The sequence below is a fragment of the Ictalurus punctatus genome, chromosome 24 (assembly GCF_001660625.3).
Source record: "Ictalurus punctatus breed USDA103 chromosome 24, Coco_2.0, whole genome shotgun sequence".
Lineage (NCBI taxonomy): Eukaryota > Metazoa > Chordata > Actinopteri > Siluriformes > Ictaluridae > Ictalurus > Ictalurus punctatus.
Window position 1 is genome coordinate 10694397 of NC_030439.2, and position 14433 is coordinate 10708829.

Below are 14433 nucleotides of genomic sequence, written 5' to 3' on the forward strand. Positions count from 1 at the left end.
CATGAGCAGGTAAGTCTACAGTATGAAGTCTATAAAACTTTCACACCAGTTTCTTGATTTTTGTTTGTATTTCCTTTTTTTTAAATTTACTTTTGTAAAAGAAGTACAGTATAGACGAAGGAAGCCTACATGTTGAGCATATTTTTCATGACTCTTCTTAAATTGAAAATGAGCACAATCGACAAAACTATTTTGGAAACTAAAATGTAATGGGGAGTATATTTTTGTCAAATTCAGTATACAGTATTATACGTTTTGTCTCAAATCACATAGTATTCCAGATCATTTTTGAGTATGCTTAACAGTATTGTGCGGAGACTGAGAAATGCAAACAAGTATATCTCTATGTACTGTGTATTTATAGAGTTAGTGGTGTACTGTGTATTTATAGAGTTGGTGGTGTACTGTGTATTTGTAGAGTTAGTGAGGCATATAGGAATGGATACTTTTTGCACTAAATAGCTACAACATGGATACAGATAAACTTTTCTACAAAAAATATTGTGAATATTGGCAAATGAATGTAATCTTTTTTATAATAAGATAAATAAAATATAAACTTGTTCAGCTTGCTTTTAGATGCTTTTATTAATTTTGAGCTTCCATCCATCCATTTTCTATAGCGCTTTTCCTCCACAGAGAAGCCTGGAGCCTGTGGAATGCAGGAGTCACCATGGACGGGGTGCGAACCCCATCGCAGGAAGAAATTCCCGAAGGAGGAAACCCCTGAAGCACACGGAGAACATGCATACTCCTCTGTACAGTACAGTAAACATTAATCATTAAACTCTTTCACTGTAAGTACTTTCAAAGATAATTATCAAACTGTGTAAACAGTCCAAGCAAGGGTTCGATGTAATCTCTGCTATCTAGTGCAGGTGAGTAGGTAGATCTGAATGTGCTGTACTTTGTTAGAGAATTTCTGCAGAATCAAATGTACTCTACCTTCCTTATTCTAATCCAAACAGTTCTCTAAAGTGCCAACATGTGCAACAAACCCATGAAATAAAATACCCCAGGATTATTTTACCTCAAAATGATCCAAACAGGTGTCTCCGATGAGCATGCCAAATAAACGAATGATGACACAAATGGTAACACAACGACCCATGCTCTCTTTATTCTGCTGAATCTGTGTGACTCTCCAAATGAAACAAGGGTCTAATTTCACTCTTTCCTCAGGCTGTTACTTTCAATTCATCATACTTTACCACTGGTACACTTCTCTGATTTTGGTTATATAGAATTATGTGTGCATTATTGTTTTGCTGATCTTGCATTTTACATTCCACTTATGCTTAAAAAAGCTGTCAAAAATGATTTCTTATGACTTTCGAAACCCTGCTAGTGATATTGTTTGAGAGACAGGGGTCTGTGGAGGGTTACTGGGGAACACTGAGTGTTCAACCCGAAGGCTTGAAAGCAGAATATAAAAGCCATGTGATACAAGGTGGCATTTGCTAATTTCTTCATCTGAAAAGCAGTTATTTGAGATAGTCCTTTTGTGCTCTGTGACTTTGACAAAGTGAGAAGCAGAGACTGAGGAGGAAGAGATAATCTCCCAGGAGACATAGACGGGTTTCTGCATTGAGTTATGAGCATACTGACATGCAACATGACAAGAGAACATTACACAGACCCTCACTGGCCTACAGGGTGATCTGCTCTCTTGGGATGGGATAAGCTGGGGAACAAAGCTTACAGGTAAAGGTGAGTAACACTACAGAATTCTGCAGAAGTGCCTTAGGATGTATTCAACAGTACCAAGCGTGGGAAAGTCTGAGAAGATCACTTCTGTTCTTCTCATATCCTGCTGACTCATTTAATTATTGCATTAATATATTTTCTTACATAATTAATTTTAAATAACTACAGTAGTGATACGGGCAATAATGATAACATTATGATAATTGAAGCAGGCAATGTGCAATGATTTGCTCTAAATTAGGGGTTATGCAGAATATGTGGAACATGGCAACTACAGGGCCCCAGGACTGATGCCGGAGGGGATTATTAATTTGAATGAATAATTTGAAATTATTAACTGAAAATAATTTCTATAGTTTACACCTAAATAATTTTACTCATTATAATTTATAATCAACTTAAAATTTTATATTGACCTGACCCCAAGATCACCACAAAATAAGGGTGGGTGATATAACACCTGATAAGGCACGGTGGTTTAGTGGTTAGCTTGTTTACCAAGCAACCTCCAGGGTTAAGGGTTTGAATCCCACCTCTGCCCTGTGTGCATAGAGCTTGCATGTTCTCCCCATGCTTTGGGGGAAACCTGGTCAAAGACGTGTTTTAGGCTGATTGGTATTTCCAAATTGGATGTAGTGTGTGTGATTGTGCCCTGCAGTGGGTTGGCACCCCATTCCAGGGTGCCCCCAATCCTGTGCATTGAGCTCCCTGTGTAGGATAAACGATATGGAAGATGGATGGATTACACGATACAAAACATGCATCACGATATATAGTTTGCTCACAAACTGCCAGCAAAGCAGGCTCTGGGTTACTGCTCAGAAGGTTGTGGGTTCAAGCCCCAGCACTGCCAAGCTGCCACTGTTGGGCCCTTGAGCAAGGCCCTTAACCCTCTCTGATCCAAGGGCGCCGTATCATGGCTGGCCCAATGCTCTGACCCCAACTTCCTAGTAAGCTGGGATATGTGGTAAAAAAAATTTTTTTCACTGTGCTGTAATGTATATGTGACAAATAAAGGCTTCTACAAAATCATTATAAGCATCATAAATAAATAATTTAGTTTCTAAATAAATTTTCTATATAAAAAATAATTTTTATTTATAAAAACAAACAAACAAATGAAACAATTTAAACAAGAGATCTGCAGTAATTATGTGATGCAATATTTGATTTTAACATTTTGAAATTTGAAATTTGAAAAATTCACATTTCTGCTGCAGATCTCATTATTGCTGCTGATTTGCCAGCTGCATTCATGCTGTGGATCTCCTGTTCTTCCGCATCCCAAACTTTAATTATATATTATTAGTCTATTTAGAGATGGGACTACATTTTGACATGGTAGAATTAATTAACATACGGTTGCTCAAGGAATGTGTAAGGAACAGGAATTACTTGGCTCCAGAACTAAAACGTTTTGGTAACACTGTAACTGTCAAATCTGTCTCATCCTAAGATCTTTATAGTTAGACTTAAGTCCATTTTATTTTGTTATTATGTGTAATCCAGGAAGACAGCCTGCATTTTTAAACATGGAGTCTACTGGACTATGGAAGAATGCTGTAATAATAACTCGTATTGGAGTTTTGGAGGACAAAAGCTGCCCTCTACTGTCATAATTGTTACACTACCAGAAAAGCCTCAGACACCCATTACAGAGTCAACACTTAACACTTAACTTCTGCAACCTCTACCTTACAAGAAACTCGTTTTTATAATGATATGTAATCAACCATCCAAATTTAGCCTGGTTTGTTAATGGATAAACCCATTTATATTTACATTTAGATAAACTACCCTGATATGTATTAAGAAAGACACCAGTGAAGTTTATTAAATGTTTATTCAGTGAAAAAATCTTAAGAAAAAATAACCAAATTACAAGACAGGATTTATTTTTTTTTTAAACAAAAAAGAAAAATTCAGTTGTTCAAAGTGTTCAGTCTGGAGGTATAAAAGGATGAAAAACACTGTAATAAGAAATAATCCACCATCAGTTAGAGAACAGAGCTGTTCTTCAAATTATATATATATATATATATTATATATATATATAAAGTGAGCCTTTATGCCAGTGCAGACTCACACTACCAGTCAACACATTGGACACACCTGCTCACAGAGTACTCACGCTATGGAATAACATGTTAGTATGTTTGGAGACACTGGACTGAAAGGTTTCTCATAATCTTAAAAACCTTTTGAATGTGTGTGATTAAATGTTTGAAATCAGTGATGTAGACAAAAATATAATTGTGCCAACATATTCATTTCTTTCATTAGAAAACTAACATTTTATTGACAAAAAAAAATGTTTTTTTTTAAACGGATGACTGGAAGTGAAATATTCCGAAAAGCAGTTGATAATTGTCCAGCGTGGGTGTGACCTCCTTTAATACTGTTCAAAAAGCACCTCAGGGAAATTCCTCAAGAAATTGGTTGAGAAAATGCCAAGAATACACTTCTGGAAATTCTAGGCAAAAAGGGTGTCTACTTTGAAGATGCTAAAATATTAAATTATTTTGATTTATTATTTTTAGTTCCATTTGTGTTACTCCAGAGTTTTGACTTTATTATTATTATTATTATTATTATTGTTGTTGTTGTTGTTGTTGTTGTTGTTATATATGAATTGTTTCTACTAAGTTCTAAATAAAAAGCACTTCTTTGGGGTAACAATGTAACTAAGTAAAGGAAAAAAAACTTAAAAACAATTTGATTCAGAAATACATTTTTACATGGACATTAACTTCACTAAACTTTTCAACCATAAGTTTTTATCAAAATGCCTTTAATGCGACAAAAAATATACATTTAATCTAGTGTGTCCAAACAATTTGACTGGTAGTATACATACTTGTATCTATTACCCTAAAAGGCACTTAGGGGGAATTCTTAAAGGTTCTGTGTAGAGCCTTACAACAGAGGGTTTTTGTTAGAGATTATTTCAAGTACAATACCTTTTTGGAGGCTAGAAGTGCTAAGAACTCTAACGAACCCTGAGTACCTTTTTTTGGGTCTAATATAGAGTACAGGGTCTAATGGTTCTTTGGTTATCACTCTGGGTTCTATGTAGAACTGTGGGTTTCCCTATCAGCTTGTGTAGTGTTCTGCCCAGTTATAATGTATGGTGAATGAGCAGAGGTTTAACAATCAGGAAGATGGACGGCCCTCTCTTCCCCAGTCCTGGCAGCCAGACATGGCCTCTGCAACAGCATTTGAAGGCTCAGGAAAATTCTCAGCAAAAGAATGTGAACGTCCAAGCTCCGCAAAGCCCAAACAGAGACCCAGCAATGAGCTGCAATTTCCCTCTATAGCGTCATAACCATCATCTAAAGAAACAAAGTGATACATCTGAGTGAACAATAGAGAAATCAGTCACTTAAACATGAACCATGAAATGCTATCCTATCAGAGAGACAGAGAGCCTACGTCTCCTGTCAAATTTATTCATCACTACTTTGCAGAAATATAAAGTGCCTTATGATCATTTTTCTGTTTCTGTGTGAAATAATGAAATTTTCCCATGATATAAAGCAGTAGTTTTCAAATTGCAGTCTGGGGACCCCCAGGGATCCATGAAGCATAAACAGGGTGTCTGTAATTTATTTATTTATTTTTTACTTTCTTACAGTGCTGGAAATGTCAACCCATTATTATCAAATTTATCATATTTATTATTGACTTCTTATAGTTATCAGCCTAAATGACTGCTACTTATTCCAAACCCCAGTAACTGAAAAACAAATAGGCCTATAAATAATGTCAACTTAGACATAATATAGTCTGTCAGTGGAAAATTCAGGAATAAAAAAGATCTATGGCTCCAATAAATAGCCAACATATTATTGTACATATTTAAATAATAATCCTAATATTTCAATAGTTGGATTATGTTTGGAGAGAGTCTGTGGAATTTATTTGACAGGTCCCTGGCTGCAAAAAGAACAGCCATGGCTTAAAATAATCGGTAAGTGGCTGAGATATGAAATAAAACAATGATTGATTAGAGTGCTTAATGTCAGATTTAATTAAAGGGTGAGTAAGCAACAAGTTCACCCTTTTATACCGTAAATGAAACGGTCATATTTATTATTGATTTCCATGCAGGAAAATGGTCTAATTAAAAAAAACATTATGGCATAAAGACATGTTAATATTTACCATTTCCAGCGATTTCTCTCACACTCTGGGAATCTTTACTTTGAAATTCTTTCTGTAGCTGCAGAGCCTTACAAACTTTCTTATGTGTGAACCAGTGCAACCTCTGACAAGCCTGCCCACAGTACACAACCTGGAAGGAAAAAAATCGAGACAGTTAACATGTACCTTTACCGACCTGTGCTCACGGTGCTAGAACCAGTCTCAGTAAGAACTCTCAGTGTAAACACATAGAACTCACAAGATGATTTTTTTAAACCTAATCTTAATCACATCATATCAAGTTTAAAAATGGCAAAGACCAAGGACTATATGACAGGAAGCAGAGAGCCTCTGTACCTTTTTGCAGAATGAACACTTCTTATCAGCTCCCCTCTCTCCGCATGTAGCACAAAACTCGGCATCCATTAGAGCCATCTGACCTGTTAATGCCTGAGTAAGAACTAAGAAGGCTGTTGGGGAGTTTCCCTTGGAACAATAAACAGTTTGCTGATTTTACAATTATATATGGTTGATTAAAGTAACAGTTTGTCATTTTAATGTTCTTTTCTGCCTGTGAGGTAAATTGCAATTCCACTGAAAATTTCCCCTAACTGATCCCCCCACCTCCTCTGGAAAAACTACATATGCCTTGTGTGTTGTAATTTAAGGATAAGAAGCTGGAAACATAAACAGAAGCCTGGTATGGGGGGAAAAGCTCTTTTGCATGGTAAGATAGCAAATTAGTTTTTCTAAGCTAACCTTGAAATTATTAAAACACAGTGGGGAATACCATGAACTGAATCTTATCTGTTTTTTCAATAGCCTTTTCATTCTCCTTTGAATACAATGGAGTAACTTATTCATACCACACATTTGACCTCTATACAAAGTGAATTACATGGAGGTTATAGGCTACATAAGGTAAAGGTAACAAATAAATCAAAATGTTAGTAATAAGCCATACAGTTTCACTAACAATTTCCATTGGAGCTATGTTTTGGACCAGCTGGTGTAACAGAGTCGCCTCACAGTAAGGAAACTTCTGGATACAGTCACGAATAAATTTCTCCTGGTACTGTGGAAAGCCATCACCATCTCGCCCTTTTAAAAGACTGAAAAAAAAAAATCACATAATTATCATTTGTGGAACTAATATATTATAAGTGTGATCACATTGATGGGGCAGTGTGATCAAAGGTTTCCATTTGCATCACTTTATGGTGCTTGACAATGAAATTACCTCTTGAGGAGAGCGTCTAGTTTGTCATCACGCTCCTGTAAGAAGGCTAGGCACTTCTGTAGCACACAGCTGATGTAATGCATCTTCATAGCCAGCACCTCATTCATGTCCTGCTGCTTCACACACTGCTCACACAGCAGATCCATCACTTGGTAACACTTCTCCAGAGCTACGACGTCTACAAGCAGCGGGTTTTCTTTCACCATCATTACCATCTAACAGAGAGAGTGGGACGATGGGTGGCATTTGAGATAATGGAAGGAAAAGAAAATAAAAGGAATAGGAGATAGTCAGGACAAATATATCACAGTGAAATATTTCAGCACCATTTTGGTCCAGGTAGCAGGTTTCCAGGAACATTGTAGATTACACATATTCTATTAACTCATCAAAAAAAAGTAGATTAGGAGTTAAATATCTGTGAGACTGTGAGAATTTTATGCATGTGAGAGCAAGACATCTGAGAAAGCTAAGATGCCATGCTCCAAACAACATAGGCACATAAGATCCAATTACACCATTTTTCCATGAACCTTTACACTGCAAGAATTTCCAATGTAATATTATTTATTTATATATGTGCATGTTTACAATATACACAACAGGCCAAAAGTTTGAACGCAGTACTAAGTCTGTAAAACATTAATGCTTCACCATTTAAAGAAATAGTTAATAGGTAGTATATGTAATATATACTGTCTATATTGTACAACTAACTGAACTCTTAAATTATTTTACATTGATTTAAAGTATACTTGTTATTTAAAGTCCACAACGTTTTAGCAGATATGTTACTAGATCCTCATGAATGGGTGGCATAAAATCAATGGCATTTCAGGTCAGTTATAAGTACTTTTGCCTGGTGGGATCTGCTTTTCTCACTGAGTAGTCAAGTTTATCCCATACATCCTTTGTGAGTGAAGAAAAGCCATTTGGTGAATATTTTAAATAAAATCTCTGCTTTTCTGCTACCAGTAATGTACTTTAGCAGGCTACATTCTGATACTGTGCTTAACATGCATTATATGCCCAAACGTATGTAGACACCTGACTATTGCACCCATGAGTTGGAAGCATGTGTGCTGTTGGACTACGATTTCACTTCATTAGAACTAAGAGGCCTAACCCAAATGTATCCCAGCATGACAATGCCCCATGCACGAAGCAAAGGCTATAAAGACATGGTTTGCCAAGGTTGTGGACAAAACTGAACGGGCCTGAACAGAGCCCTGACCTCAAATGCACTGAACACCTTTGGGATTAATTGGAATGCTGACTGTCTTCTCATCTTACATCAGTGCACAAGCTCACCAAAGCTCTTGTGTCTGTGTACAAATCCTCACAGCTACATTCTAAACTCTAGTGGAAAGCCTTCCCTAAAGACTGAGGCCTATATATATACATACATTATATATATATATATATATATATATATATATATATATATATATATATATATATATATATATATATATATATGCCAATCATATATGCCAATCAGCGTACAACATATGTCTTGGGACTTGAGTACACGGGGAAAACCCCCAAAGGACGGGCATACTCCAAACATGCAAACTCCCTGCACACAGGCAGAGGCGGGAATTGAACCCCCAATCCTGGAGGTATGAGGCAAATGTGCTAACCAATAAGGATAAGTATTAATAAGGATTTTTTGCAATTTACAGAAAATTATCTCAGTAGCAAATATATAGATTTAAAAAGCTAACCCTACCTTGACTGGGTTAAGGTTGGTGGTCATGATGATCTTATGTAAAGGTCCTGCCAGTTTTGGAGGCAGTATGGGTTCTTTCTCTAAGCCCTGTGGTCTGGTGTAGTATTCTAATCTTGCTCGTGAGAAGAAGTTATTGATCACTGTCACACAGTCATGCTGGCCTGCAATACAGAAAAAAATAGAAATAGCTGCTCAGTGGTTGTATATAATTGATTTTGTGAGCAGTGTGTGAACATCTTTGTCTGTCTGTGAGCATTATCTGCATTACTCACCTACAAAAGCTGCCATTTGTGCTGCAGTCCGTCCCACAGAGTTGACTAGGTCTGTCTCTGCCCCAGCATCCAGCATCATCCATGTAATCTCAGCATTGCCTAAGCATGAGTTTTACTAGAGCTAGGAATATTTACTCAAAATACGACAAAAAATTCGTCTGGGTTACACATGTAACCCTGTTCCCTGAGAAGGGAATGAGATGTTGCATGAGCTTTATGCTGTGGTAAGCGCCCTCGTGCACGACCGGTATCTGAAGTCTGTGTAAAATCACTCCTATTTATAGGCCTATCATGGTCAGGTGACGTAGTCACCTATTCTATAGTTGCGTGACTATAAAACGGTGGCTCTTTGGTAAACCAAGTCATCATCTTCTCTTTGTCTGAAACAAAGACACAATTTACAGGCATACTCCAGTATGACAAAGCTATGCAACGTCTTGGTCCCTTCACAGGGAACAGAGTTACATGTGTATTCCAGACGTTCCCTTTCAAAGGGAACTCAATGCTGCATGAAATTCATGCTGTGTGAACGAGTATACCCACTCCATCATACTGAGGTTATGGCCTAAGTCTGGCGTGAGAGATCTGGGCATAAGGGCCACTGCAAGATCCTCGACCAAACTGTAATGCCGCACACACATCTTGTAAGGGTACCCCTTAGATAAAGCCTTTGAGGAGGTGACCCCCCTAGTGGAATGAGCCTCTATGCATAGAGACGTAGCGAGACCGTGCGCTTCATAAGCAATAGAGATTGCATCCACTATCCAAATAGAGATGGGCTGCTTTACACAGCTCTACTGCCTCTGCTAAGCAGACCAGCAACTGCTCTGACTTACACCGCTGGCCGGAGCGTTGGACGTAAATACAAAGAGTCCTCACTGGACACAGTAGGTGCAATCTTTCTCGTTCCAGTGTAAGGAACAGAGGAGGGCAGAAATCCTACAACACTAGCAGCAGATGTAGGCACTTAGGAAATAATCCGGCCTCGGATATAAGAAAGCACTGGCTCATCCAGGGGCAAAGTCAAGGCAGGAAGGGGCAACAGAGATGTCAGAGCCAGCCAAAGGAGCTACCTTTAGGGAAAGAAGCTTCAAGGGCTCAAATGGGGCACCTGGACCACAGAAATATCCAGGAAGGTACGCACGGACTGCAGATGGGCCTCAGCCATCTGACACCATCCATAAACCTTGAAGTTAGAGGATGTTGCCCCACAGAGGCTCCATCAATAGGGGCATGGCTGGCCGAAATGGCAGCCACGTAGACCCTAATTGTAGAAGGAGCCAACCCTGCTGAGAAACATTCCAGTAAGAACTCCAGGACTGAAGCTATTAGACAGTTTAATGGGTCTCACTGATGTTCCTCACGTCACCATAAAAAAGTTGCCACTTGAATGCATACAATTTTCTCATGGATGGTGCACTAGCATTTTACATAAGATGGTGCCCCTCAGGGGCCACACTCAAAGTTTCCATAGTTCCAGCCGAAGAACATAAATCAACCCTCTGCCTTGAGACAATAGATCTCTGCAAACGGGAAGCTCCCGGGGAGTGCTGTCCAGCAGAGGTATTTGAGCTGGCCAATCAGGCGCGAATAGCAGCAGACTTAGCCTGGTCTTGGCGAGCTCTCGCTAGAACCAGTGGGAGCAGAGCAATCAGGGGAAAGGCGTACAGACGAGTACTGATAAAAAGCCGGATGGTCACTCTCCTCTTTAATTTAGATGGTTTCCAAAAAGAATTTCAAATTTCGATTTGACCACAGATCAGTTTTCCACTTTGCCTCAGTCCAATTTAAATTATTTTTGGCCCAGAGAAGATGGCAGCGTTTCTGGATAATTTTTGCATATGGCTTCTTCTTTGCATGATAGAACTTTAATCAGCATTTGTGGATAGTACGGCAAACTGTGTTCATACATATTGAGTTCTGGAGGTGTTTCTGACCTCAGGCAGTCATTTCCATTACAGAATCATACCTGTTTTTATGCCGCCTGAGGGCCCGAAGATCACGGGCACGCAATATTGATATTCATTCTTGCTCCTTGCGCACAGAGATTTCTCCAGATTCTTAGAATCTTTTAATGATATTATGTACTGTGGATGATGAGATATTCATAGTCTTCGCAATTTTAGGTTGAGGAACATTATTCTGAAATTGTTCTACAAATTGTAGACGCATTTTTTTTCGCAGATTGGTGAACCTCTGCCCATCTTTACTTCTGAAAGACTGTGCCTCTCTATGATACTTTTTTATATCCAATCATGTCACTGACCTGTTGCCAATTAACCTCCAGTTGTTTCTTTGTAGTAACACTTACTTTTCCAGCATTTTGTTGCCCCCGTCCCAACTTTTTGAGATGTGTTGTGGCCATCAAATTCAAAATGACCATTTTTTAATGGTATATTTACTAAGTTTAAACATTTGATATGTTTTCTATGTTCTATTGTGAATTACATGTGGGTTTATGAGATTTGCAAATCATTGCTTTCTGTTTTTATTTAATTGTACACAGTGTCCCAAATTTTTTGGAATTGGGGTTGTGTGTGTATATATATATATATATATATATATATATATATATATATATATTTTTTGAAAATAGAGAAAAGTGAAGAGTTATAGGAATGTTTACACAGACAACTGACATGCGGCTTTGCTGAAGACAAAGAGAAGCTGATGACGTGGTTTACAGGCGCTGTTTTATAGTCACACGACTTGCAAAATTCCACGTCACTTGACCACGGCAGGCCTATAAAGAGGCGTGATTTTACACAGATTTCAGATACCGGTCGCGCATAAGGGTGCTTCCCACAGTGTGAAGCTCATGTAACATTGAGTTCCCTTTGAAAGGGAACACAATTGTTTTATATATAAACAGCTCTCTTTATTTATGAAAAATCGAAAATGTATTTGACTTCATTTAGCTGATTGATACGCCACATAAAATACCCATTTTCGCCCCCAGAAAACATTAGTGTTGTCACCTGAGAGGCTGGCGAACATGAGCGCAGTATAGCCATACTCATGCTCATTACAGTTGACATCAGCTCCATGCTGCAGCAGTAGCCTGCATAAGTCTGCTTGCCCCTTATAAGCAGCATGCATGAGAGGGGTCATGCCGTTCTGGATGGAAAGATCATCGGGAAAACATAAAATAAACAGATGTGAGATTGTAACTGAAACTGCACATTTTATTGAAGAAATCTGATATGATTATTCAAAAGAACAGCCTGCTTTTTTTTCTTTTGCATTTCTACCTCTAATCAACAAACATTGTTAGTTCTTTCTCATCTTTATGACTCATAATCTGCGCTGCTTTTTGGTCAGAGCTGACTGAGTGCGTTGGTGGCATAGACTGCATGCCATACATCTGAGTTTGACAGGCAGGAGGCTTGTGGTTTGCTGTTTTAAACCACTCTAATTTTTTGACAAAAGAATCTGAACAAGCCTGTACTGTGGGCTACATTGAGTGCCGCCTCTCCATTATCAAAACCCCTTTGAGCTGCATGTCCGCCTCTCACAAGTCTACACCATATGTCTGTCTAACAATGGACAGCATGTGTTGTTAATTCACTCCAACAGGCACTCCACAAATTCACATAAGAGCTACTCAATAAATTATTACATCACTTACATATGGACAAAATGTACAGTTAAACGATTCTGATTGTTCAGATGTTGATTAATTTTCTATAACAGTATGCCACTGACAACTGGGTTGGCTGCAAGTTGTTTCTATAGCTATAGCTTACACAAGGACCTGTATGTCAGACACTTAGAAGAGAGAGAAAACAGAGATGCCAATGAGGGAATGACTGTAGCTTATAGCTGTTATAAGATAAGTGATAACAAGAACTAACTTATTTTGTGGATGTTTAACAATATTAAACAGAAATAATCATCCAAATGTAATTATTGGCAAATGAATGTGGTATAAGACAAATAAAATACTTTTATTAAAAAATGCTATTGGAAAAGAATCAAATTAATAATAGTATTGCGTTGTCCCATATTACACCACCTTTCACTGATTATTTTCCTATAACAGAATGACCCGTATTTATGTGTTTATTTGTGTTTATGCTATAAAGGTGAATTAATTATCCTTACCTCATCCAGACAGTTAACGCGCACTTCTTTACTGTTGAGAAGCTGAGCGGCCTCTTGCACATCCCCTGCACAGAGAAGATTTGCTGGGTCGAATAAATACAAACTCAGCACTGTAAAAACATGAATATTGTGTAAAACTGTGTCCATCACACTGGCCCTGTACTAGGTGATTTTATCAGTTTAGAATGAGCTGTCTATGTGATTATTCAAAACAATATCGATATCAGAGGTCTAAGTATCGACTGAGAACTGCTACCCAGTAACCAGTAGTGACCAAATCAACTCTCAGCAAGCTTCGATTGTCAAGTTATGCAAAACAAGTCACTCAGCATCACTTATTCAAGGTATAAAATAATCAGGAGAGCAGAAAAAAATGGTAAATATGATCTAATACTGTTAGCACCCCGTCCATGCTGTCCCCCGCCTTGTGCCCCTAGTTCTCTGGGATAGGCTCCAGGCCCCCCCACCCCCATACAATATCCAGTATGGAAAATGGATGGATCTAAAATGGATTGATGGATGGATGATCTGATACCGATCCAGCTTTTCAAGTCGATATCATCCCTGACACTCAGTATTAAATTGATACACCTCTACATATCACGTAAAATACATTAAATTAGCACACACATACACACATCATTTTTTTTTAAAAAAACAATGAATTATTAAACATTTATGCAAAAATATAGGTTAAAAAAATGAAGAATGTTTTTTTAAGTTTAAAATTTTAAGTATCAATTTTACATTTTAATTAAAATTTAAAAAGGGCAGTATATATATCTTGTATGTGTTCTGACTGATACCTGCAGCAGCAACCTGTAGCATCTCTCTTTCAGCAGATGTTAAATCACCTCTCTTCGTTTTAGCTGTGTTCTTTTGAGTTGTCATTTTAATGTTAATTCCTACTGTTGTTGTTTTTTAATTGTTAATAATGAGAATTTACCTTTATTTCCCCTTTAAAACACCTTTATTCAATCACGATAAAGTAATGGGAGATATACAGGAGTCCTCAATTTATAACACTGTAGCCATGGAAGGGAAAGCCATTGTTAGGATCATACCATCTGCAAAAAGGGGGAGATACAATTTATGCGCTCAAATGTAAGAACATTGAAACAGGTCATTTTTGACTATAAGTTGACATGCCTTATTTTTTTTGTATAGAATATAACTTTCATCATGTAATCTGTTTTAGTTACAGTGTATTTGATTAATAATGTAGACCTTTAATG

The 14433-nt window shown here is 37.7% G+C and overlaps 1 protein-coding gene across 2 annotated transcripts; it reads right to left on the reverse strand.

Annotated features, from left to right (window-relative positions):
* Positions 1-4298: 4298 nt before the first annotated feature.
* On the reverse strand, positions 4299-14267 carry LOC108257374 (ankyrin repeat and MYND domain-containing protein 2). Of its 2 annotated transcripts, XM_017455087.3 has the most exons (11): positions 14145-14267; positions 14005-14074; positions 13199-13263; positions 12073-12211; positions 9095-9193; positions 8823-8983; positions 7091-7305; positions 6827-6962; positions 6208-6336; positions 5872-6001; positions 4299-5039 (listed from the first exon to the last, which is right to left on the reverse strand). In XM_017455087.3, exons 2-11 carry the CDS (start codon positions 14024-14026, stop codon positions 4861-4863), a joined length of 1275 nt encoding a protein of 424 aa, XP_017310576.1. In that variant the 5' UTR covers positions 14027-14074; positions 14145-14267; the 3' UTR covers positions 4299-4860. The 2 variants fall into 2 exon arrangements, with proteins under 2 accessions (XP_017310576.1, XP_017310575.1); XM_017455086.3 differs by having other exon boundaries at positions 14005-14267.
* Positions 14268-14433: the final 166 nt, after the last annotated feature.

What these genes read in the sequence shown, in the direction of transcription:
- LOC108257374 (XM_017455086.3), bottom strand. Translation starts at nt 14,089, where the DNA reads ATGACAACTCAAAAGAACACAGCTAAAACGAAGAGAGGTGATTTAACA. An exon ending in CCAACCTTAACCCAGTCAAG is followed by an intron (nt 7,306 to 8,822) that starts GTAGGGTTAGCT and finishes TCTCTCTGTTAG; the next exon opens with ATGGTAATGATGGTGAAAGA. An exon ending in GAGAGAAATCGCTGGAAATG is followed by an intron (nt 5,040 to 5,871) that starts GTAAATATTAAC and finishes TTGTTTCTTTAG; the next exon opens with ATGATGGTTATGACGCTATA.